Source organism: Bufo gargarizans, chromosome 3 (genome assembly GCF_014858855.1).
Source record: "Bufo gargarizans isolate SCDJY-AF-19 chromosome 3, ASM1485885v1, whole genome shotgun sequence".
Classification (NCBI taxonomy): Eukaryota; Metazoa; Chordata; class Amphibia; order Anura; family Bufonidae; genus Bufo; species Bufo gargarizans.
The window spans coordinates 576606336-576630648 of NC_058082.1; the positions used below are offsets into that span (position 1 = coordinate 576606336).

Below are 24313 nucleotides of genomic sequence, written 5' to 3' on the forward strand. Positions count from 1 at the left end.
TCCTACTGCCGCTCCGGTTGTTGCGCCAGAGTCTACCCCGACACCTGTTGCTGCGCCTGCGGTGTTTCGGGGTATGACCGGTTCTGCCCCCCTTCCACAGCGCTTTGGGGGAGAGCCAACTCAGTGCCGAGGTTTCCTTAACCAGGTGGGCATTTATTTCGAGTTGCTGCCACATGCCTTTCCTACTGAGAGATCAAAGGTGGGCTTCTTGATCTCGCTGCTCTCGGACAAGGCCTTGGCCTGGGCCAGCCCTTTATGGGAGAACAACAATCCGGTGGTTGCCGAGTTTTCCGGTTTTGTTGCTTCTCTTCGGAGGGTATTCGATGTGTCGGCTCGTGCTGCTTCTGCTGCGAAGCTCCTTATGTCCATCAGATAGGGCTCACGATCCGTAGCTGAATACGCCATTGAGTTTCGTACCCTGGCAGCAGAGGTGGGCTGGAATAATGAGGCTCTGGTCGCTGCTTTCTCTCATGGTCTCTCGGATGCCTTGAAGGATGAGGTTGCAGCTAAGGACCTACCAGTGGAGCTCGAGTCCCTTATTTCTTTCCTGATTTTGATTGACACCAGACTCAGGGAGAGACCTTCCTTTAAGGAGAGCCTGCGGAGGTCTTCTAACAGATTGGCGCCTACGTTTGCTGTCCCACCCGTGCCTCCCTCTCCTCCCACGCCTCCTGGGGATGACTTGTCTGGGGGTGAACCCATGCAGCTGGGGTTTGCTCGCCTGTCCGAGGGGGAGAGGGTACTCCGGAGACGCGAGGGCCGATGCATGTACTATGGTCTCGGTGGGCATTTTCGGTTGGCATGCCCGAACCGTCCGGGAAACGCTCGCACCTGAGATCCTGTCGGGGGCAGATCTTGGGTGGAGTCTCCTCGTCCCCGGTTTCCCGTGTTGACAAACCACTGATTACTGTTGTTCTCTCCTGGGTCGGGGGCTCGGTGACGACCCAGGCGTTGGTGGACTCTGGTGCTGGTGGTTTGTTCATTGATAGTGTGTTCGCTGCCGCCAATTCCATTCCTCTGCAGCCTCGAGGTTCCCCACTGGCTCTTGAGGCGATAGACGGCAGACCCCTTCTGCCGCCACACGTGACTCAGGAGACCCTTCCAGTGGGGATGGCCATTGGTGCCGTTCACAGAGAGTCGGTCTGTCTCCAGGTTATTTCGTCTCCACACTACTCGGTGGTCTTGGGGTACCCCTGGCTCCAGAAGCATAATCCGACTTTCGATTGGAGATCGGCCGAGATCCTCTCGTGGTCACCGCAGTGTGGGGCTAGTTGCATCCATGGGCCTGTCAAGTTGCTGTGTACTTCCTCGGACTCTCTGTTGCCTCCTGAATACGAGGAGTACCGGGAAGTATTCGATAAGGTGCGTGCGGTTGCCCTACCTCCGCACCGCCCATACGATTGTGCCATAGAGTTACAATCTGGTGCCGTTCCTCCTCGTGGCAAAGTCTATCCACTGTCGGTAGCGGAGAATGAGGCCATGGAGGAGTACGTGAGGGAGGCGCTTTCACGCGGACACATTCGCAAATCCTCGTCCCCGGCAGGGGCTGGATTTTTCTTTGTGAAAAAGAAGGGCGGTGAGTTGAGGCCTTGCATCGACTACAGGGGTCTCAATCGCATCACGATCAAGAACGCTTACCCGATACCCTTGATTTCCGAGCTGTTCGATCGCCTCAAAGGGGCCACGGTCTTTACCAAACTCGACCTGAGGGCGGCAACCTGGTAAGGATCAAGGCGGGCGATGAGTGGAAGACCGCGTTTAACACCAGGACCGGTCATTATGAATCCTTGGCTATGCCCTTTGGGTTGTGCAATGCGCCCACAGTCTTCCAGGAATTCATCAACGATGTTTTCCGTGACCTGTTGCAGCAGTGTGTGGTAGTCTATTTGGATGACATCTTGGTATATTCTGAATCCATGGAGGCCCACATTCTGGATGTCAGACGAGTGTTGCAACGCTTACGAGAGAACAAGCTGTTCGGTAAGCTTGAGAAATGCGAATTTCACCGATCCCAGGTAACCTTCTTAGGTTACATCATTTCCGCTGAGGGGTTCTCCATGGATCCTGAGAAGGTTTCGGCTGTCTTACAGTGGCCCCAGCCCAGTGGGCTTCGTGCCCTGCAGCGCTTTTTGGGCTTCGCCAATTATTATCGGAAGTTCATCAGGGACTTTTCCATGCTAGCCAAGCCTCTCACGGATCTGACCAGGAAGGGCAGTAATCCCCAGGTCTGGCCGCTCGAGGCCATCCAAGCTTTTGAGGCTCTAAAGTCCGCCTTTGTGTCGGCTCCGATTCTGTCGCATCCCAACCCTGGGTTGCCTTTTGTCCTCGAGGTGGACGCGTCTGAGACGGGAGTAGGCGCCCTCCTGTCTCAGCGTAGAACACCAGAGGGTCCTCTGCTTCCTTGTGGGTTTTACTCCCGGAAACTGTCTTCCGCGGAGTGCAACTATCAGATTGGTGACAGGGAGTTATTGGCCATCGTGCAGGCCCTTAAAGAATGGAGGCACTTGCTCGAGGGCTCGGTGGTTCCGGTTCTCATCCTGACGGACCACAAGAATCTGACCTACCTCTCTGAGGCCAAGAGATTGACACCACGTCAGGCCAGATGGGCTCTGTTCTTGTCACGTTTTAATTACGTGGTCTCCTACCTACCCGGTTCCAAGAACATCAGAGCGGATGCCTTATCACGGCAGTACTCCGAGCTGTCCGGGGAGGAGTCGATTCCGACTTCGGTCATACCTCCGAATCAGATCCTGGCCGCTATTCGCACCAGCCTGACCTCTCCCCTGGGTGAGCAGATTTTGGCGGCTCAATCTGGTGCTCCCTCTGGGAGACCCAACGGCAGATGTTTTGTGCCTGAGGAGTTGCGCACTCGGTTGTTGCGAACCTACCATAACTCCAAGGCCGCGGGGCATCCTGGAAAGAATCAGCTGTCCTGGGCTGTTTCACGTCTGTTCTGGTGGCCTTCTCTACGTTCCGACATCGCCGCGTATGTAGCGGCATGCTCCGTTTGTGCCCAGAGTAAGTCCCCTCGGCACCTTCCGTTGGGCCTTTTGCAACCCATAGCCACCGGGGAGCGTCCTTGGTCACACCTGGGGATGGATTTCATTGTGGACCTCCCTGCATCCCGAGGCCATACGGTCATTCTCATGATTGTGGATCGGTTTTCCAAAATGTGCCACTGTGTTCCTCTCAAGAAGTTACCCTCTGCACAAGAGTTGGCCTCGATTTTTGCCAGGGAGGTCTTCCGGTTGCACGGTTTGCCCAAGGAGATTGTGTCGGATCGGGGGAGTCAGTTTGTGTCCAGGTTCTGGCGCGCCTTTTGCTCCCAGTTGGGGATTCATCTCTCCTTCTCCTCGGCCTACCACCCTCAGTCCAATGGGGCCGCAGAACGATCCAATCAGGCCTTGGAGCAATTCCTTCGTTGCTATGTCTCTGATCACCAAGACAATTGGGTTGACCTCCTGCCTTGGGCTGAGTTTGCCAGGAACACGGCGGTGAACTCTTCCTCTGGGACGTCTCCCTTCATGGCCAATTATGGGTTTCAACCTGCCGTGTTACCGGAGGTATTCTCTCCCCAGGATATTCCGGCTGTGGAGGATCACCTTTCCGTCCTACGTGCTTCTTGGGTCCAGATCCAGAGGTCCCTTGAGGTCTCTGCGCAGCGCCAGAGACTCCAGGCTGATCGCAGACGAGCGCCCGCTCCTTCCTACCAGGTCGGAGACCGCGTATGGTTGTCCACCCGCAACCTCAACCTTCGAGTGCCCACTCCCAAGCTGGCGCCTCGCTTTGTTGGTCCCTTCCGAGTGCTTCGCAGGGTAAACCCGGTAGCCTATGCCCTCGTGCTTCCTCCTGGCATGCGGATCTCCAACGTGTTTCATGTCTCCCTGTTGAAGCCACTGGTGTGTAATCGTTTCACTTCCTCGGTTCCTCGGCCTCGTCCGGTCCAAGTGGGCAATCGTGAGGAGTATGAGGTGAGCAATATCCTGGACTCACGCCTGGTCCGCGGTCGGGTGCAGTTTTTGGTCCATTGGCGTGGTTATGGTCCAGAGGAGCGTTCCTGGGTTCCCTCCGCAGATGTCCATGCTCCTGCCTTGCTCCGAGCCTTCCATGCACGCTTCCCTCAGAAACCGTTCTTTACTCCGCGGAGGAGGGGCCCTTGAGGGGGAGGTACTGTCATTGTCTTACCTTCTTGCTGTCCTCCTTCGTTTGACATGTGCTGGCGGCCATCTTGGTTTCTGGGTTTCTTGTAGCCTCCCACCCTGCGGCTTCTCCTTCCCACTGGGAGGAGCTGGATGCCTAGCTCATATATATAGGAGGTCTGTGGCTTCAGTTCCCTGCTTGGTCCTCCTGTGTTCACATGCTTCTAAGACTGCTGCTGCTTCTGGTTCCTGATCCTGGCTTCGTCTGACTACCCTTCTGGTTCCTGATCCTGGCTTCGTCTGACTACCCTGCTGATTCCTGATCCAGGCCTCGTCTGACTACCCTGCTGGTTCCTGATCCTGGCTTCGTCTGACTACCCTTCTGGTTCCGACTTCTGGCTTCGCAAGACCCTGCTTCGGTTTAGCCATCCGCTTGGACTTTTGCCTGACAGCTTTATTTTGAATAAAGCCTTCTTATTTCCACTTATCTCTTGTTGTACGTCTGGTTCATGGTTCCTTGACAGCTATTTACTCTGACCTAGAGGTGAAGGTGTTAGAGGCCCTGGGAGATGACCCAGATTCTTGTCCCTCTGGGAAACTGTTTGTGTCATCGGAATTGCATCACAATGTGTTTGAGGAACATCACTGTATGGTTCTTACAGGGCACCCTGGGAGTAGATCCACTACTGACCTCATCTCTCGTATATTCTGGTGGCCAGGGTTGCATAAGTGTGTTGAGAACTATGTGTCTGCCTGTAGTACCTGTGCACTTGCTAAGGTGGCACATACTCGGCCTTCCGGATCTCTACTTCCGTTGCCCATCCCATGCCAGCCTGTAGTATCTGTGCATGTGCTAAGGTGGCACCTACTCGGCCTTCCGGATCTCTACTTCCGTTGCCCATCCTATCCAGACCATGGACTCACTTATCCATGGGTTTTATCACTGATCTACCTAATTATTAAGGAAAGACAGTTATTCTGGTGGTAGTTGATCACTTTAGTAAAATGGTGCACTTTATAGCGTTGCCGGGCCCACCTAATTCTAAAACACTTGCACAAGTGTTTGTTAACAACATTGTGAAACTGCATAGCATTTTCTATGACGTGGTCTCGGATCGTGGGACTCAGTTTGTTTACAGATTCTGCAAAGCGTTCTGTACTCGACTGGGGGTACAACTGTCCTTTTCTTCGGCTTTTCATCCTCAGTCGAACGGACAGACGGAGCACACTAAGCAGAGTCTGGAGACTTACTTGAGATGTTTTGTCTTTGAGTACCAGTAGGAGTGGTCTTCGTTTTTTTTCTTTGGCAGAGTTTGCCATAAATGATCATAAACGGGAATCCTCTGGGAAGTCGCCGTTTTTTGGGGCATATGGGTCTCACCCGCAGTTTGGCACATTTTCTGGTTTATATACTTCTGGTATCCCTGAGGAGGATATCATTGTCATCTATATGGTGGAAAATTCAAGATAACTTGATGAATAGGGGCAATAAATATAAATGTGTGGCTGACAGGAAACGTATGAAAGGTGGCTGTCCACAAGAAACATTCCTCTTGAACTCCCTCAGGACTTGACAATTCATAATGTGTTTCATAAATCTTTGTTGAAGAGATATGTTGAGCCTTTGGAGCAGTCTTCCTTGCCACCAGCTACTGTTATGGTGGATGGTAGTTTGGAATTTCAGATCGCCAAGATAATTGACTCTTGAGTTTTCAATAGACCTCTTCAGTAGATCTCTTCAGACCCGAATCGATTTTGGACTAATCAAATATGCTCCAATTAGACTACAAATTTGTATATAACACCCTCTAGTCTCCTAAAGCTATGTCCACGTCACCATTTTGTTTTTCATTCTTATTGTCTGCAAGAAGAGCAGGAAAAATGGATCCTTTATTTTGACCATCCGTTGTTCTTATTTTGCATCCGTTTTAGCCATTTCTGGCTGAGATCATTTATTAAAAAATAATGGATCTCAGATGGCAGTGGCTAAAATGTATGCAAAATAAGCACAACAGATGCTCCAAATAAAGCATCTGTGGTTTTTTTTCTTTTCTTTTTCTCTTCTTCTGGATCAGAAGAGTGGAAAACTAAATGCTGATGTGAACTTAGTCTAAGGCTGAGTTTACAATTCAGTTGTTTGGTCAGTTATTGTGAGACAAAGCCATGTAACACTGAGCTTTACAATCTGTACTCCTGTACAGTGCTGTGTATTGGAGTACGGATTTCGCCGTACGGCCAGACTGAGATCTAGCTCTATAGCACATTGTTTATCCTGCCTTTACCAGAGCTGCTTTCCTAAAGCCTGGCATAGATTTCCTAAGCCAAACCTTTGTAGAGCAGGCACAGGCTAAGGAGCAATGTACAGTACATCCATACACATCCCATACAGCAGAGTATGGGATTACAGATTCTAAAGCCCAATAGGCATCTGAGCTTCAGCTACCTATTTCTTTAAGAAACTTAAAAAATAAATAAAAAATTATAATAATAAAGTATATTACAAAATTAAATTTTGTCACATTTAGAGTAGGTTTCAATAAATTTCATTTCTTTGTTAAGTTACAATTTAAACGTATCAACTGTGTTTTGTGCACCATAATTTTTTTGTTTCATTTATGATTTTTTTTCTACATTTCAGATCAATAGACTTTGATCCTTCTTAATTAATTATTCAATCAATATGATCCTTATTAATCAATTATTTAGGCTTTGAATAAGGATCAAAATATTTTGATCCAAAATGCGTAGTGTGTTTCATGGTGTATATTTGAATGGGCTTTTACTATGCTAAAATAAAAGTTGTTTACAGGTAGCCTGATTTATATCCTATTTTGGATAATTTAAACTTTCTACAATTCACTCAGTGATAAGTCAGCCATACAGCTGAATTACTGTCCCAGTGAAAGAATTCTCATTGGCAGCCAATTACTCGGCTCAAGACTCAGGTCGGTCTTGCATCCATGTTCTCAATCTGGGTTTCCATCAGGCTCTCTAGTGTTTTTAATAGCAGGAATGGTGCAGCATGCAACAATTTCTATGATATAAAAATACTATTCCTGTCAGGGGGTCCATCAGGATTTGCCAGGATCTGAAAATCTTTGGAATTGGCCTAATTTGGATGACTCCATAGTAAACTGAAACCGTAATGTCTGTGAGAACAGAGCTTAACTGACTTTGGTTATGATTTGTTCACTTGCCTTATAAGTAACTTATATAAAACTGGCACAAGGTAATATCTTCTTTTTCTTTTCTTTTAGACACCCTATTCAGTGGCCTTGGAATTGGAGCTGTCATCGGTTTGGCTGTAGCCGCTCTCCTTCTAATTCTCGTTGTGACGGATGTCAGTTGCTTCTTCATGAGACAGTGCGGATTGCTTATGTGCATAACCAGACGGATCTGCGGGAAGAAAAGTGGCTCCAGCGGAAAAAGTAAAGAATTAGAAGAAGGAAAAGCTGCATACTTGTGAGAAAAAAAAAAAATACTTGTCTTTTTAAAAATGTCCTTTAAAGGTTCAAAAACATTTTGAGAAAAAATCCTGACTTTTCCAGATGCAAATTCAGTAAAATTATATTTGAACTGGTATATCCTTTTGAATGACTACAGATAAAAAGGACAATAGGGTTGGATGAGGATATCAGACGACAGATAATAGTAAATGTTTTAAACATATAAATCTAAAGGTATTTTATTGATTTTCTACTAGAAAGTAAAAATGATAATCACAACAAGTCTTCAAAAAGCCTAATTTAAGGGCACCAGAACCTATACCATGACTACATCTCTGGACCCATACTCCTGTACAACTTAAATCCACAATGCTGTTATTTATAGCTGAGCAACTATATTAACTAGGCTAAAGCAATGCCCTAAAGAATATATGTATCTTTCAAGATCTTCTGTCATGTCTTCAAGATGTGTCAAATTGTGTCATAATTTGGGTCAATGAGCCAATACTACTGAAGAGTCAATCTTTAGGATTCATTGATTTGACAAAAATCAGATTACTCTGATTCACTGCAAATTTTAAACCTGGGTTGAACCAACCACCTACCAGCCTTTAGCCTAGACCCCCACAAGTCATCATAGTGTTATTCCATTTAGCTTTTCCTGCTTAACAAGTTACTTCCTTAGTAAGTATATTGTCATAAACATATCTTTCTATTGAAAATCCATGGTTCAAAACATGTATAATATGTCTGTTAATTGCCATGCAAATTAGGATTCAAGTGCCCCTATGGAGGCTTCTTGCTATCTGGTGCACCATCACTTTGCTCGTATTGCCACCCAGGGCCTCCCCCTTATGGTTAACTGACAACGGCAGGATTACCCAGTGTCATCACGCCTGGATCTGAAATATTGCACCTGCAACGAACCTCCTTAGTTCCTGGCCTTGCCTCTATTTACTGTACTGCACGTGTGCTGACTGATCAACACAGGTATGCTATTTCAGAACTGTGAGCGATGATGAAGGGGAAGCCTCGTACTCTCGATCAACCATAATGGGTAAGCTCTGAGTAGTGATACTCGGGGAGCAATGCTGCACTGGACAGTAAGCTTGATTCCTAATTTGCATCAAAATAAAAAGATAGGCATTTGAAAAGAAAGGTATGTTTCTGATTTGGTGCACATACCTAACAAGGTGATATGCTTACTTTGAAAGTGATTTGGGAGCTGCTAGACTCCCTTTAACTCTAAGACTTCAGCATTTTAGAGTTGAGCTTTCTTTCAGCTTCTCTGTAGAAAACTATTGGAGATGATTGGGCCGTAGGTTATAATATCCCCTACGTAATCATCAGTTGAGGGACCCCCACTATATCTCAATCATATTCAAGAAGATATCAAAAGTATACATATCTTAATCCCTAAATCATCTTGGTTGTTTTTTACATTTGATGAGTTTAGGTTTTGGTTATTTTACTGCAATTACTCATTTACGATACATGTCGCTCAACATATATAACATATTTCCAATTTTCAACATTAACAACATTATTATAAACTTCAAGTTTATATATAATGTTGAGAAAATATGGATTTTTTTTCTTGATTTATCCTGTACTTTGCCATGTGCATATTTGCTGCGTACAGTATGTAGTTTGTTTGTGTGTGTGTATTGTCTACATATGCACCTTAAATTATTTGGGTGCATGGTCCATTTTCTTGGTGTTGGTCTATCTAGTCTGCATGTGTGTTTTACAATATTAACATTTGCATCATCTAAAATGGGGAAATCGATTGATGGGATCAATGACGTAGGACTATTAACAATTTCCAGAATAAAGTCTCTGTAAAGCCCCAGAGAGAAAAATTAGAAGGTGTTACATCTAATAATGTTTTGGAAATTGAAGGTCTAAGCTCAAAGATTCCATCACTGTCATCTTCTATGACATCTCTATGACAAGTCACAAGATGACTTTTGGGTAGATTTCCCATTTAACATCTGCAAGATGATAGTGTGACCTTGTTTGGAAACTTTTGTGTGCTGAACATTGTGACAATGGGCATGTACACGTAGGGTTGGCTTTTACTCATGGCATTGGGGGGAAGGATCATTATCTGAGCCTTTGTAAAAACCTGTAGCATGTTTGACAGTTTGCTTCTCATGCGTTATCATGGTTTCTAAGCAGATTTGCAAACCGCAAGAGTGTAATTTGATCTTTGGCTTTCTTGACAAACTACCTCCATGAGCAGTGGTGAAATCACATGAATTTCACTATAAACAGGTCAGGTTGGGATCAAAGTCATTGAAGTCACAGGTTAAAATATTGTGTAAGGCTCATCCTTGTTTTTGTATGGAAGGGAAATGAGATAACAGTATGTGTTCATGCACACAAACATATTCTTTTCCGTGTTTATTCTGTTTTTTTGCGGTCTGTTTTCAAAACCAATCACTTCACTAAGGCTGAAAAAAAAATATGGAAATATGGCTGTTCCTCAATAAAATAGAACATGTCCTATGATTGTCTGCATTACAGACAAGGAGATTACTGTTCTATTAGGGGTCCGCCGTTCTGCAAAATGCAGAATGCATGTGACCAGTATCTGTGTTTTGCGGATCCGCAATTTACTGACTGCAAAACATCAAATGTTAGTGTGTAGTGTTGATCGAGCACCAAAATTCTCTGGTGCTCAAGTATAAGACTTTGCGATGCTCGTGTGCTCTACAGAGCACCCTAGCACAATGGAAGTCAATGGGAGAAACCAAGCATTAAACCAGGCACCCCCTGCTCTGAAGAGGGGAGGGTGTCGGGTCTCACTGAGATCTATGCAGAAAATCACTTTATAGTGAGGGAATCCCCCAGTGTGAGTCTGCGGCTTAGGAATACCTGCTCTGACTCCATATACAGCTATGTCCATGTCTGGAGTCAGTGCTTGGGGACACCCACTGTATTTAAATCTAATTTAGCCTCTATTTATGAAAAGTTTCTGCTGGGATTTCAACTCACAACCTTCTACATTCGAGGCAAATACTTTAACCACTATAAAGCTGAATGATAAACTATATCAGAAAAATCTCATTGTAGTTTGTCATGTAGTAAGTATTCCTATACAGCAGAAGTATCATTTCATATTTCAGTGCAGGTTAACATGGATCTGTATAGCATAGTGGTTAAAGTTCTTGGCTCTAATGTACAAGGTTGTAAGTTGAAATCTTGACACAAATGTTTCAGAAATAAAGATTACATTTATATATTTTATATTTTTTTAGTAATTGTAAAAAATGTATGACACAAAATAAATGTGTAATTACAAAAAAAAAAAAAAATATATATATATATATATATATATATATTTATATATATGTGTATATATATATATATATATATATATATATATATAGTAGCAGGAAAGTCCAGAATGCACTCCAAGATAAAAGTGAAAAAAAGTGATTTATTCACCCATAACAGGCATAACTTGCGACGTTTCGGCTCGCAGAGCCTTTCTCAAGCCTAGAAAGGCCTAGAAAGGCTCTGCGAGCCGAAACGTCGCAAGTTATGCCTGTTATGGGTGAATAAATCACTTTTTTTCACTTTTATCTTGGAGTGCATTCTGGACTTTCCTGCTACTATAACAATTGAGGTATTGCCGCCACCTTATACCGGATAGTGCACCCACACCTAGGTTGATGCTCCCGCTGGATTTCTCTGTTTCTATATATATATATATATACAAAGGAAAAATGGCGGCACTGGTACGCAGTCTAATGGAAATAGGGTGCACGTCTCCAGGGGATTAGGCTTCTTACCCCAATTATGTAGTCCAGAAAAATGGGCGGCACTCCAAGAAAAAGTGCATGTGAACTTTATTCACCCAGGTGGTGCAACGTTTCGGTTCTGCACTAGAACCTTTTTCAAGCAAGAAAAAGGTTCTAGTGCAGAACCGAAACGTTGCACCACCTGGGTGAATAAAGTTCACATGCACTTTTTCTTGGAGTGCCGCCCATTTTTCTGGACTATATATATATATATATATATACAGTCCTGATCAAAAATTTAAGACCACTTGAAAAATGGTAAAAAATCATATTTAGCATGGCTGGATCTTAACAAGGTTCCAAGTAGAGCTTCAACATGCAAGAAGAAGAAATGGGAGTGAGACAAAACATTTTTTGAGCATTCAATTTAATGAAAACAACAAATAAACTGAAACTGTTTTTCAGCTGATCAAAAGTTTGGGACCACACCTCCAAAAAAAAAAATAAACCCCCCCAAAACAGAAATCCAACTTCCAAACATGAACTCAGTAATGAGTAGCTCCACCGTTATTGTTTATCACTTCAAAAATTAGTTTTGGCATGCTTGATGCAACCGTTTCCATGAGTGTTAACATTTCTCCAAGTGGTGAAGACGGCCGCACGAAGGCCATCTGCTGTCTGGAACTGTTGTCCATTTTTGTAAACTTCCCTTGCCATCCATCCCCAAAGGTTCTCAATTGGATTTAGATCAAGGGGACACACAGGATGGGCCAAAAGAGTGATGTTATTCTCCTGGAAGAAGTCCCTTGTCCTGCGGGCATTGTGTTCTGTAGCATTGTCCTGTTGAAAAACCCAGTCGTTACCACACAGATGAGGGCCCTCAGTCATGGGGAATGCTCTCTGCAACATCTGGACATAGCCAGCGGCCGTTTGACGCCCCTGCACTTCCTGAAGCTCCATTGTTCCACTGAAGTAAAAAGCACCCCAGACCATTATGGCGCCCCCTCCACTGTGGCGAGTAGAAAACATCTCAGGTGGGATCTGCTTGTCATGCCAGTAACGTTGGAAACCATCAGGACCATCAAGGTAAAAAAAATTCTCATCAGAGAATAAAACTATCTTCCACCTTTGAATGTCCATGTTTGGTGCTTTCTTGCAAAGTCCAAATGAGCAGTTCTATGGCGTTCAAGGAGATGAGGTCTTTGAAGACGTTTTTAGTTTTTGAAGCCCTTCAGTCTCAGATGCCGTCTGATGGTTATAGGGCTTGCAGTCAGCACCAGTAAGAGCCTTAATTTGGGTTGAGGATTGTCCAGTGTCTTGACGGACAGCCAACTGGATCCTCCGAATTTTTTGGGGTCTTCCACTTGACTTTTTTGTTCCATAACCCTCAGGATCATTTAAGAAATTCCAAATGACTAATGTCTTACTGCGTCCCACCTCAGCAGCGATGGCACGCTGTGAGAGACTCTGTTTATGCAGTTCAACAACCCGACCACGTTCAAAAAGGGAGAGTTTTTTTTGCTTTTGCCATCACAACGTGTAACTACCTGACAGAAAATGACAATGAATCCACATCTTTGCACAGATTTGGCCTTTTAAAGGCATGTGGTCCTAAAATTTGGATTAGCTGAAACACAGCCTGTATCAGTTTAATCGTTATTTTTAATTAATTGAATGCTCAAAAAATGTTTTGTCTCACTCTCATTTCTTCTTGTTGAATGTTGAAGCTCTACTTGGAACCTTGTTAAGATCCAACAATGTAAAATAAGATTTTTTGCCATTTTTCAAGTGGTCTTAAACTTTTGATCAGGACTGTATATCATACTTCTGATATATATGAATGCATAATATGTGGGAAACTACTACTGATGTTTTTAGCCATAATATATTTACATGTATTATAATATATTATATATTCTAAATATTTAATAATATATGTAAATATACTATGAGTAAAAAATTATATATATATATATATATTTAAATTTAATGTAACCTCTATTTCTGAAAGTTTCTGCCGGGCTTTGAACTCACAACCTTCTACATTAGAGGCATTAACCACTACACTATTTACAGCTACATGTTAACCTGCAGTGAAATATGAAATTATACTTCGGCTGTATAGGAATACTTACTACATGACAAACTACTATGATGTTTTTCTGACACAGTTTATTATTCAGCTTTATATCTGTGTGGTTAAAGTCCTCGCCTCTAATGTAGAAGGTTGTGAGTTCAAATCATGGCAGCAACTTTTCATAAATATAGGCTATATTGGATTTAAATACACTGACTTGAGCATCGCGCTCGAGCACACGAGGTAATCGACCGAATACTGCGATGTGCCGAACATCGCGATGCTCGAGTCAAACTGGTGTTCGGCCGAGCATGCTTGCTCAACACTAGTAGTGTCCATGAGTCCTATCTCAGACAGCAGACTATAAGTGAATGATGAAAATTAGACAGCTACAAGTTAGTTAAACATTACAAACAGTAGTCAATAGACTTTTAAAAACATATGAAGTGAACAAACAACAGTGTCCTATGTTGTAGTGTCCAAATAATTCTGTCATGTGCAAAATATTGCCTAAATGATGGAACTATACAGTGCCTAAACAATATAACCATATACTGCCTACGTATTGCTATACAATGTACAAAAAATCAGGGTTTCAAGACAAGCAGCAGGGACAGTTGCTCTAATTTGTCCTGAGGAAGGTGGTGGAACCCTAAAAGTAGATGCCAGTTTTGCGCTCTTTGCCAGTCATTTATATGAAACACGCAGCATAGGAATTAGAGTGGTGTGGTTTCTGGAAGGACATGTTTTCTAAGTCACATGTATCTTCTTAAAGAGGCTGTGATACTGTATGTTGGAAGAATCTATGTTCTCCTTACTCTTAAGACAGCTATGCACCTTTAAAGGGGTTATCCAATGCTATAAACTGCCCCCCCCCATATGCCGGGCCTCTCACACTGAATATAGTTACCCTGCTCCCCGCTCCCTTCGCTGCTCCTGGTCCCCGCTGCTGCTTCTCCCCAGGGATGGGGACAAGCCTATCTAGCGTCACCTGCCTGCCATTGGCTGTTTCCTCCCCCCCCCCTGAACCGCATGGGGAGAAGCAGCAGTGGCGGTGCAGGGACCAGGAGCATTGCAGGAAGGGGGTAAGTATATTCAGTGTGGGGGGCATGACATATGTGGGGTGTTTATAGTATTGGATAACCCCTTTAATAGCTTTAGGCTGAACACTAGGTCAGCCAAAGCTATTCCTCCGAACCCCAACATGTGTTTTTAATTATGAGAAGGAAACAATCCACTGCCAGACATTTCTGAGGGGCGGCTTATCTTCTGTGAGAACAATGAATCAGGCATATTGAAGTTTGACAAGTCCAGTCCTTCTTTTCCCTTACACCATTTGTCGGGGGCAGAGTTGGGTCCTCACCATACACATAAGATGGTCAACCATACAGTTTCAGCTGACTGTGCTCCTATGTGTATGGGCACCTTGGGTCTCCAAAGCACTAAAAGGTGACATATGATGGACTTATATCTTAAAAGCACATTTGTAAAGCATTCTGTTTATTTTTATGTAACCATATCAGCAATGTTTATATCGTATGGCTCGGGAAGAAAGTTTTGTATTGCACAAACCTTGACAAGATGCACTCTTAAGATCAGAGAGATGTGTCGTAGGAATGAAATGTACAATTGAAAGCACTTGATGTACTGAAAACCTCTTTCAATGTGTAGACTTTGATACAGATTTTTTTCTATTTATCTGTTCATCTTGTAGGATATTAAAAATAAAGCAGAGACCTCGTTGCTTTGAGATGTTCAGTACAGTAATGTGTAACTGTACTCTCCTTGTATCGCATTCCTTTCTTGTCAATCTTTCTTAAAGTTATGTTGTAGAGGGAGTAGACTTTGTTCAAATTAACATTCTCTGTAGTCAATTAAGTCCAATAATGAATTAATGTAACTGTAGAATTACATACAAACATCAATGTCAATGCTGATCCAAAGTAGACAATGTGTATAAACAATCACAATAAAGATGACATTTTCATGGTTATTTCAGATGCAAGCAATCTTTTCTTGGCCAGCTGTGGGGCCTGTTGTCTGAATAATTGGGTCCTTGTGCAGAATGGGACTGATATAATTGACCATTTCAAAGATGCCCATATTCATAGGAGCTAATCCTTTTGAACCTACAGGTGGGACTGGTCACCTATCTTATTAAGTATGACAGTTTGCCAGTTCTTCCCCGACAGATGATGACATGTTGAATTTCCCCACACCCTTGTTCATCCTTTGTTCACATAGGAGATAAGTCACCTCACTGAGAACACATGTGCCCTCAACTGAGCGAAGCGTGCATTGTATGGGTAAGTTAGAAGAAGTGAATTCTTCATCTGACAGCTATTAAAGGTGCATGACCAGCTTAATAGCTCTCTACCTGGGAAGCACAACCTAGCACAACCATGTATAGCTTGTAAGCCACTTTCAAACATGACAGGTGGTGTAGAGCAATACTGGGTATTAAAAGAGAAGACATAACCGAGTTACATGGTATTTACCCCAGTGTCAGTCATACTATGACATCCCAGCTTGGGATCTACATGAAGAGGGCCCAAAAGCCACATGTAGTTCCGAGGCCATAGGGTGGGCAGCCCTACCTTAGCTATATCCATCTCAAATATATTTTTGGTACCAAATGATTGATTAGTTTTCAAAAATCCCCATTGAATATTCACAGCAAGAAAATATTTAAGCTCGAGACGTAATAATAATGTTCCTCTTAAGCAAAATTATAATTGGCTTGCAACTTCAATGTGGGAATAAAAATCATGCCATTGAGACAACATTTGCTGGTGATTGCAGAGGATTTTACGACTGTTTTGCTATAAGGAAACACTAAAGTTAACCATGGATTCATGGTTTTACCTAGGCTCACAATAAACACCAACACTGTATCCAATGAGCAAATCTGGATTGTTTAAAGAAGTTATCCTGGAATTTGATCTTGATGGCTTATCCTCAGGATAAGTCATCAATATCAGACTGGAGGGATTTTGACTCCCAGCACCTCTACCAGTCAGCTGTTTGAAGAGGCTTCTGCACTCACCTGAGCTCTGGTGAGCACCATGGCCTCCTTGCAGGTTACCAACCATAGTGCTGTCTATTGTATAGAGGCTGTGCTCCAAATTGAAGATCAGTCCCATTCAGTTGAATAGAACTGAGCTGTGCTTAGACATGTGACTGTTGTGCTGTGATGTCACTGGCCTAAGTGCTCTATGGCAACTTTGAACAGCTGATCGATGGGGGTGCCAGGTATCGGACCCAGGTGTAAGGACAGTATATGCACTCTTTGGTTTCTTACTATAGTAGTATGGGGTGCTAGTTATGGGCAACCACCTTAAATCCTAGTATACCCATACCTGCTTGGGATAGAGAAGTTTTTTTTTAACCAATCAGGTTCATTCCCTATCCACTGGGGAGAGTTATGACCCCCACAATCACTAGAATAGGTTTCCCAATTCCCCCACTGTTGTGGAGAAATGCCATTGTGCTCTATGAAAATGGCAGAAATAACCATATGTTTGGTCAACTTCTACTCCATTCACGCTCCTGGTGACTGTGGTTGTGTGAGGAATGGAAAACTTTTCGGACTCACATTCAAGTGACCATTAGAATGCCAGCTGTGGAGCCTCCATCAATAATACATTTATCACCTATCCTATTGCTAGCTGATAAAATTGATTGGTGTGACATCCCCACCTACATTCATGACACATGAATGCAGATGTTCACCCCTTTAGATCAGATACCTCTGTTGGATTTTAAGTCCATAACTCCAAGATAGCCAATTATACTATCCAACCTTCTGCATATCTATGTAGTATATGCATAATTTCGGGAATGCTTGATATCTTGTAGGAAGGATGGATCAAAAGAACCCATAGTAGAGATGAGAACTGAGGATGAAAGAGTTACTAATCATGATGGGAGCCCAGTAATTGAACCAAATGAAACAACACCTCTTACAGAACCTGAGTATGTATTCTTGTTTTGTTGTTTCTTATTAAGCTTAGCATCAAAGCCACAAACGATAAGACATCTTTGCAGTGCCTTTTTGCAGTGCCTTTTTTCAGTTCGCAATATCTATCTACGTGTTTCATTTCACCTCCGCTTGATACCCTTTCTCTGTTTCGTAATTTATATAGTCATTTATTTTTGTTTGTTAATGGTCGTGAATTACATTGAGAAGGCATCTTGCAAGAAGTAATCTCTCTGGTACTAATTAACTGTAAAGACAGCAAGTTGTGTTATTGGAAAGCATCAGATAGACATTGGCTGCAATAGGTATGACATAAATCATGTATTTTTAATGCTCTCCCGTGTTCTAGTTCACCTGCTCTATACAACTGAAAGCTATTTACAAAAAAAAGAGGTGTATTGATGTAAATCTAAAATGGGACCCAGGCATTCATTTTAGGTTATTTGTGGCTTTAAGCCTTAACTGATCATTCAGCTAGAGATAAACGTAAGTAACTTTGGATAGATACCATCTTTCATAATATTTAAACCTACATTGAGTCAGAAACTTATAACATTACTTTTGAAAAGTCTAGTCTCTTGATTTAGCTATCATGTCCATGGCAGAGTTGCCATTTAGGGACTTTTTATTTATTTTTTATTATGATTATATTTATTTATTCATTCCTTAACTTTTGGCCAGGTTAAATAGAGAATCACCTCCTTCCTGAAAAGAGAGCCTTGATGACAATATCTTTGCAGCGAGCCCTTGACGAGTTGGGAGTGGTAATGGCCCTGATGAGATGTTGTTGCATCACGGCTGTCGCTCCCTGGGGTTTGTTCAGTGAAAACGGTAGTGATGAAGGAAACAGGAGGCAGAGATTGTAGAAGAGAGAATGTCTTTCTTTACTGAGTGCAAAAAAAAAAAAAAAAAAAAAAAGCATATCCAGCAAGAGTTCATACAAAATGTAATCTCTCCTTTCTGATAATGGGGTATGGTGGCTGGCAATGTGGCAGAAAAGGACACTCAGAAATTTGCTAGCTGACACTGTCTCTCTTTAGATTGCCTTCCCTACGGCTGTACTCTGGCACCTGTGGCTGTAGGTGTCCACTATATAATGCTGGCTTCTAACCATTTCTGCCCTGAACTGCAGTAATGGTGTCTTAATGTTTTACCCACCACCTTCCTGCAGAGTTTTGATAGCTTGATAACTCTGCTGTCACACCATAGTTTACAAGTCTTCCATGGCCTAGGACTCTGCAGTCTCTCTGAGGCAATATATTGTTCTAGATGAGCCGCCTCTGTGATCCACATGGCCTGGAGGAGCAGGAGATTGAACGCATGCTCCCTCACTCCTCACTCTCCTCACTAAAATTGACTGTAACTCACTCAGTCCCTCCCTTGGCAGGAGGTTGGACCAGCCCACTCCTACCAGGAGCGGAGGAATGAGATGGTAAGTCCCATTCCTGTTGCCAAACATTGTAAACATACCCCTTCTGCTGGAGCACAAAGTGTATTACATGAAAGGTGACATAGCGTGAATATTACAAAGTGTTACATTACAAAGCAATTGTAGTACCCCCAGGTCTGGGGTATGACATCTTCATAATCAGCCTAAAGCAAATTCAAGTAGAGATTTCAGGATGAGCATCCTTATCCTTGGTGACTAAAGTTCAGAAATATACAATGACAATCATTTATTTATTAGCCTTCCCCCCTTACCTACCATTTGGTGAAACAAAAACAAATTCAGAGAGATTTATCAAACTGGTGTAATGTAGGACTGTTTTAGTTGCCCATATCAACTAATCAGATTCCTCCTTTCATCTTCCAAAGGACCTGTGAAAAATGAAAGTTGGAATCTGATTGGTTGCTATGGGCAACTAAGATTGTTGATCGAGCACCCGAGCACAATAAAAGTCAATGGGAGAACCCGAGCATTAAACCAGGCACCCCCTGCTCTGATGAGGAGAGGGTAATCTTTTAATGCAGCAGTGGAGAACAGAAATTAAGAGCCATAGGCCATACATTCTCCTCTGGAATTCTGGGAGGGAAGAAATGCAAATGAGCTCTTAAAAAGCTTTGCCTCTAATGCCACCAGATGTAAGGCAGCTATCCTATAAGTCAATATTCAGCTCTGAAAATAAGCCTTGAGACATGACTTGGATATTAAATAAGCCAGCACCTCATCTGCAGACAGCTGTTTCGGGCTGATTGCCCCTCATCAGTGCAGAGCAGAGAGTACTGGCTTAACTGGGTAGGAGGCCTGTGTTCGAGCAAGGGGAGAACTAACTCTCCTTAGGGAGAGAGCACCTTAATCAGTGTGAGGAGACTTATAGGCCATACATGCTCATCTGGAATTCTGGGAGGGAAGAAATGCAAATGAGCTCTTAACAAGCTTGTAGGAGGCCTGTGCCCTTGCTCGGACACAGGCCTCCTACCTAGTTAATCCAGTACTCTCTGCTCTGCACTGATGAGGGTAAATCACCCCGAAACAGCTGTCCGCAGATGAGGTGCTGGCTTATTTAATATCCAAGTCATGTCTCAAGGCTAATTTTAAGAGCGGAATATTGACTTATAGGATAGCTGCCTTACATCTGGTGGCATTAGAGGCAAAGCTTGTTAAGAGCTCATTTGCATTTCTTCCCTCCCTGGATCATTTTTTTAATGCATTTTATTTTTTGGGGACGTTAGAAGGCTTAGAAGTCTAGTAAATTTCCCAAATCTACTTTTTAAGGACCAGTTCAGGTCTGAAGTCACTTTGTGAGGCCTACATAATAGAAACCAACCCAAAATTACCCCATTTTAGAAACTACACTGCTCAAGGTATTTTAAACTGATTTTTCAAACTTTGTTAACCCTTTAGGTGTTCCACAAGAATTAATGGAAAATGGAGATGAAATTTCAGAATTTCACTTTTTTGGCAGATTTTCCATTTAAGTAATTATTTTTTACACTAACAAAGCAAGGGTTAACAGCCAAACAAAACTCAATATTTATTGCCCTGATTCTGCAGCTTACAGAAACACCCCATATGTGGTTGTAAACTGCTGTACGGGCACACGGTATTGCGCAGAAGGAAAGGAACGCCATATGGTTTTTAGAAGGCAGATTTCACTGGGATATTTTTAAGCTGCCATGTGACATTTAAAAACATCCTGATACACCCCTAGAGTAGAAACTAAAAAAATGTACCTCATTTTAGAACCTACTCCCATCGAGGTATTCAAAATGATTTTACAAATGTTGTTAACCCTTTAGGTGTTGCATGAGAATTAATGGAAAATGCAGATGAAATTTAAGAATTCCACATTTTTGGCAAATTTCCCATTTTAATCCATTTTTTTTTTGCTAACAAAGAAAGCGTTAACAGCCAAACAAAACTAAATATTTATTGCCCTGATTCTGTAGTGCACAGAAACACTCCATATGTGGTCGTAAACTGATTTATGGGCACACGGCAGGGCGCAAAAGGAAAGGACCGCCATATGCTTTTTGGAAGGCAGATTTTGCTGGACTGGTTTTTTGACACCATGTCCTATTTGAAGCCCCCTGATGCACCCCTAGAGTAGAAACTTTAAAAAAGTGACACCATTTTAAAAACTACACCCATCAAGGTATTCAAAACTGATTTTATAAACTTTCTTAACCCTTTAGGTGTTCCACAAGAATTAATAGAAAATGGAGAGGAAATTTCAGAATTTCACTTTTTTGGCAGATTTTCCATTTTAATCTATTTTTTACAGTAACAAAGCAACGGTTAACAGCCAAACAAAACTAAAATTTTTTTCACTGATTCTGTAGTTTACAGAAACATCGCCATTGTGATCATAAACTGCTGTATGAGCACATGGCAGGGCGCAGAAGGAAAGGAACGCCATATGGTTTTTGTAAGGCAGATTTTTCTGAACTGTTTTTTTTGACACCATGTCCCATTTGAAGCCCCCCTGATGCACCTCTAGAGTAGAAACTCCAAAAATGTGACCCCATTTTGGAAACTATGATAAAATGTTTGTTTGTACTATTTTAGGGTACATATGATTTTCGGTTGCTCTATATTGCACTTTTTGTTAGGCCAGGTAACAAAAAATAGCTGTTTAGGCAACTACTTTATTTTTCTATTAACAAAATTCACCTGACAGGTTAGATAATGTGGTATTTTCATAGAGCAGGTTGTTACAGACACGACAATGCCAAATATTTTTGATTGTTTCTGTCAGTTTAACATAATAGAGCATTTATTTTTAGTGTCTCCACATTCTGAAAGCCGTAGTTTTTTTTATTTTTTGGGAGACTGTCTAATGTGGGGGCTCATTTTTTTCGGTATGAGAAAAACGTTTGATTAGTACTATTGTAGGATGCATATGAGTTTTTGATAACTTGGTATTACACTTTTTGTGATGTAAGGTGACAAAAAATGGCTTTTTTGACACACTTTATTTTCTTTTCTTTACGGTGTTCACCTGAGGGTTTAGGTCATGTGACATTTTTATACAGCAGGTTCTGACGGATGTGGCAATACCTAGTGTGTCAACTTTTTTTTTTTATTTAAGTTTTACACAATAATATCATTTTTGAAACAAAAAAATGAAAATAATTTTAATGTCTCCATAGTCTGAGAACATTAGTGATTGACTTAGGTAGCTTATTTTTTTGGGATGAGATTACGGTTTGATTGACAATATTTTAGGTGCATATGACTTTTTGATCACTTGGTATTACACTTTTTGTGTTGCCAGGTGCCAAAAAATGGCTTTTGACACCTTTTTTATATATATATTTTTTTTACGGTGTTCACCTGAAGGGTTAGGTCATGTGGTATTTTTATAGAGCAGGTTGTTAACGGACGCAGGGATACCTAATATGTATACTTTTTTTATTTACTTAAGTTTTACACAATAACAGCATTTTAGAAACCCCAAAAATTATGTTTTAGTGTCTCCATATTCTGAGAGCCATAGTTTTTTTTTATTTTTTCGACTATTGTCTTAGGTAGGGTATAATTTTTTGTGGGATGAGGTGATGGTTATATTAGTACTATATTCGGGGACATATGCCTTTTGATCGATTGGTGTTGCTCTTTTAGCACAGTTTATTTTTTTTACGGTGTTTATCTGATGGGTTAGGTCATGTGATATTTTTATAAAGGAGGTCAATACTGACTCGTGATACCTAATATATCTACTTTTCTTTTCTTCCTATTTTTTCCACATTTTTTTTTTTACTTTATTTTGGGAAAAGGACGCTTTTTTTTTAACTTGAAACTTTAAATTTTTTAGTAACTTTTTTTAACTTTTTTTTTTGTTCCACTCTGGGACTTCAACTTTTTGGGGTCTGATCCCCTTTACAATGCTTTACAATACTTCTGTATTGTAATGCATTGGCTCTAAGTGTATTACACAGCATAATACACTTACAGCTTCCTGCCTGTGAGATCCAGGGGGCTGGATCTCAGAGGCTGTCACAGAAGGCAGCCACGATGCCTATGAAAGAGTCCCCGTCACAGCAGCACGGCACGGCATTATTGGTCATATCGCATTCCTAGGCTTTTTACTTTCACTTTTTAACACATGTAGCCACCATTTTAGGGGAAAAAAAGAAATTCAGATTTGTTGCGAATCAAATTTTTCCTAAATTTCTGATTGAATTCCCCTATGGATGCTTTGATTCATTCATCTCTACTGATGACCTATCCTCAGGATTGGTCACCAGTATCCAGAGACTGGACGGCCTCTTTAAAGAAGCACTCTAGGATTTTATTTAATTTGTCTATATTGTGCAGAATAGGCCATTAATAAAGAATAAGGTAGAGGGTATGCCTGTTTTATGTAATATGTAATTTGTGGGCTGTCAGCCATCTTGATTCCTTCTCCCCTCAGATATGGTTTTCCAAATGAAGCCTACATTTCCTATCATGACTGACTTTGAGTCAGAGGGAGTAGAGTCCCACCACACTGCACACTAGAGCAAGCAGACTTAAGATCACATGACCAGATTCCCATAATGAAAAGGTTCAAAATGTATGGATACAACTGAGCTCGGGTGTAACAAATTACACTGCGAGAATAGTGCTGGTGAATTAGTAATACGTGTTAAACAAAAAATCTAAAATCCAGAGAGCTTCTTTAAGTAAGACAATTCAATTGAAATGACAAACTCCAATCTGCTAAATTGCTATATTTAGTTTTGCTACATCTGTAAAAAAAAAAAAAGATCATTGTTGTTTGAAGAGTGTGTGAGATACAACATATTTGCAGATTTAAATGTGCCTTTAGCTGTCTGAGTGCTACAGAAATTTGCTGTCATATGTGGAACCCTTGCTTCATTAAATCTCATTTGCACAAAACCGTGTTACTGATGTGTAATTGATAAAAAGTGGTGAGAGCATCAAACTTGTTCTGTAACCCATTATAAACACTACGTGTTTGTCCTTTTCCTTTGCTGAGCAGGTGCTAACATGAAGCAGATGTTGTGACAGATAATCTTGGAGTGTTGTTCTTATAGGTGTAGCTGAGAGATAATATTTACATGTGAAATTAAAGAAGCACGCCCAAAAAATTTATATTCTCTGACCTGTTAGAAATGTACATGATGGGAACTGTGGTGACTGTATTTGTGAGTTATCCCCTCCCTTCTAATCCTCAGCTGTGGCATGTGACTAACACTCTGACTCTCCAAATAGCACAGCATCTTATGTGTGGACAGGAAGGCAGTTTCTTCTGGGAGACTCAATGTCAGTCTAATAGGAATGAATGGAGAAGTAACTGACTTCTTGTCCTGTATCAATTGGATAGGCAGAGTGCTGGTCACATGACACAGCTGAGGATCAGAAGCGAGTTTATAGCTCACCATTACAGTCACTGGTAAGAAGATTACCTTAATTTAAACTTACATCATGTACCTTTCTAATGGGCCAGAGAATAAACATTTCTGTGGGTGTGGGA

At 42.0% G+C, this 24313-nt stretch overlaps 1 protein-coding gene across 2 annotated transcripts in view; it reads left to right on the plus strand.

Annotated features, from left to right (window-relative positions):
- Positions 1–24313, plus strand: part of NCAM2 (neural cell adhesion molecule 2) — a 440779-nt gene that overhangs the window by 403925 nt on the left and 12541 nt on the right. For both annotated transcript variants that reach the window (XM_044287571.1, XM_044287572.1), the window contains one exon: positions 7397–7601. In XM_044287571.1, coding sequence (XP_044143506.1) covers positions 7397–7601 — 205 coding nt within the window. The remainder of the gene's footprint in view (positions 1–7396; positions 7602–24313) is intronic.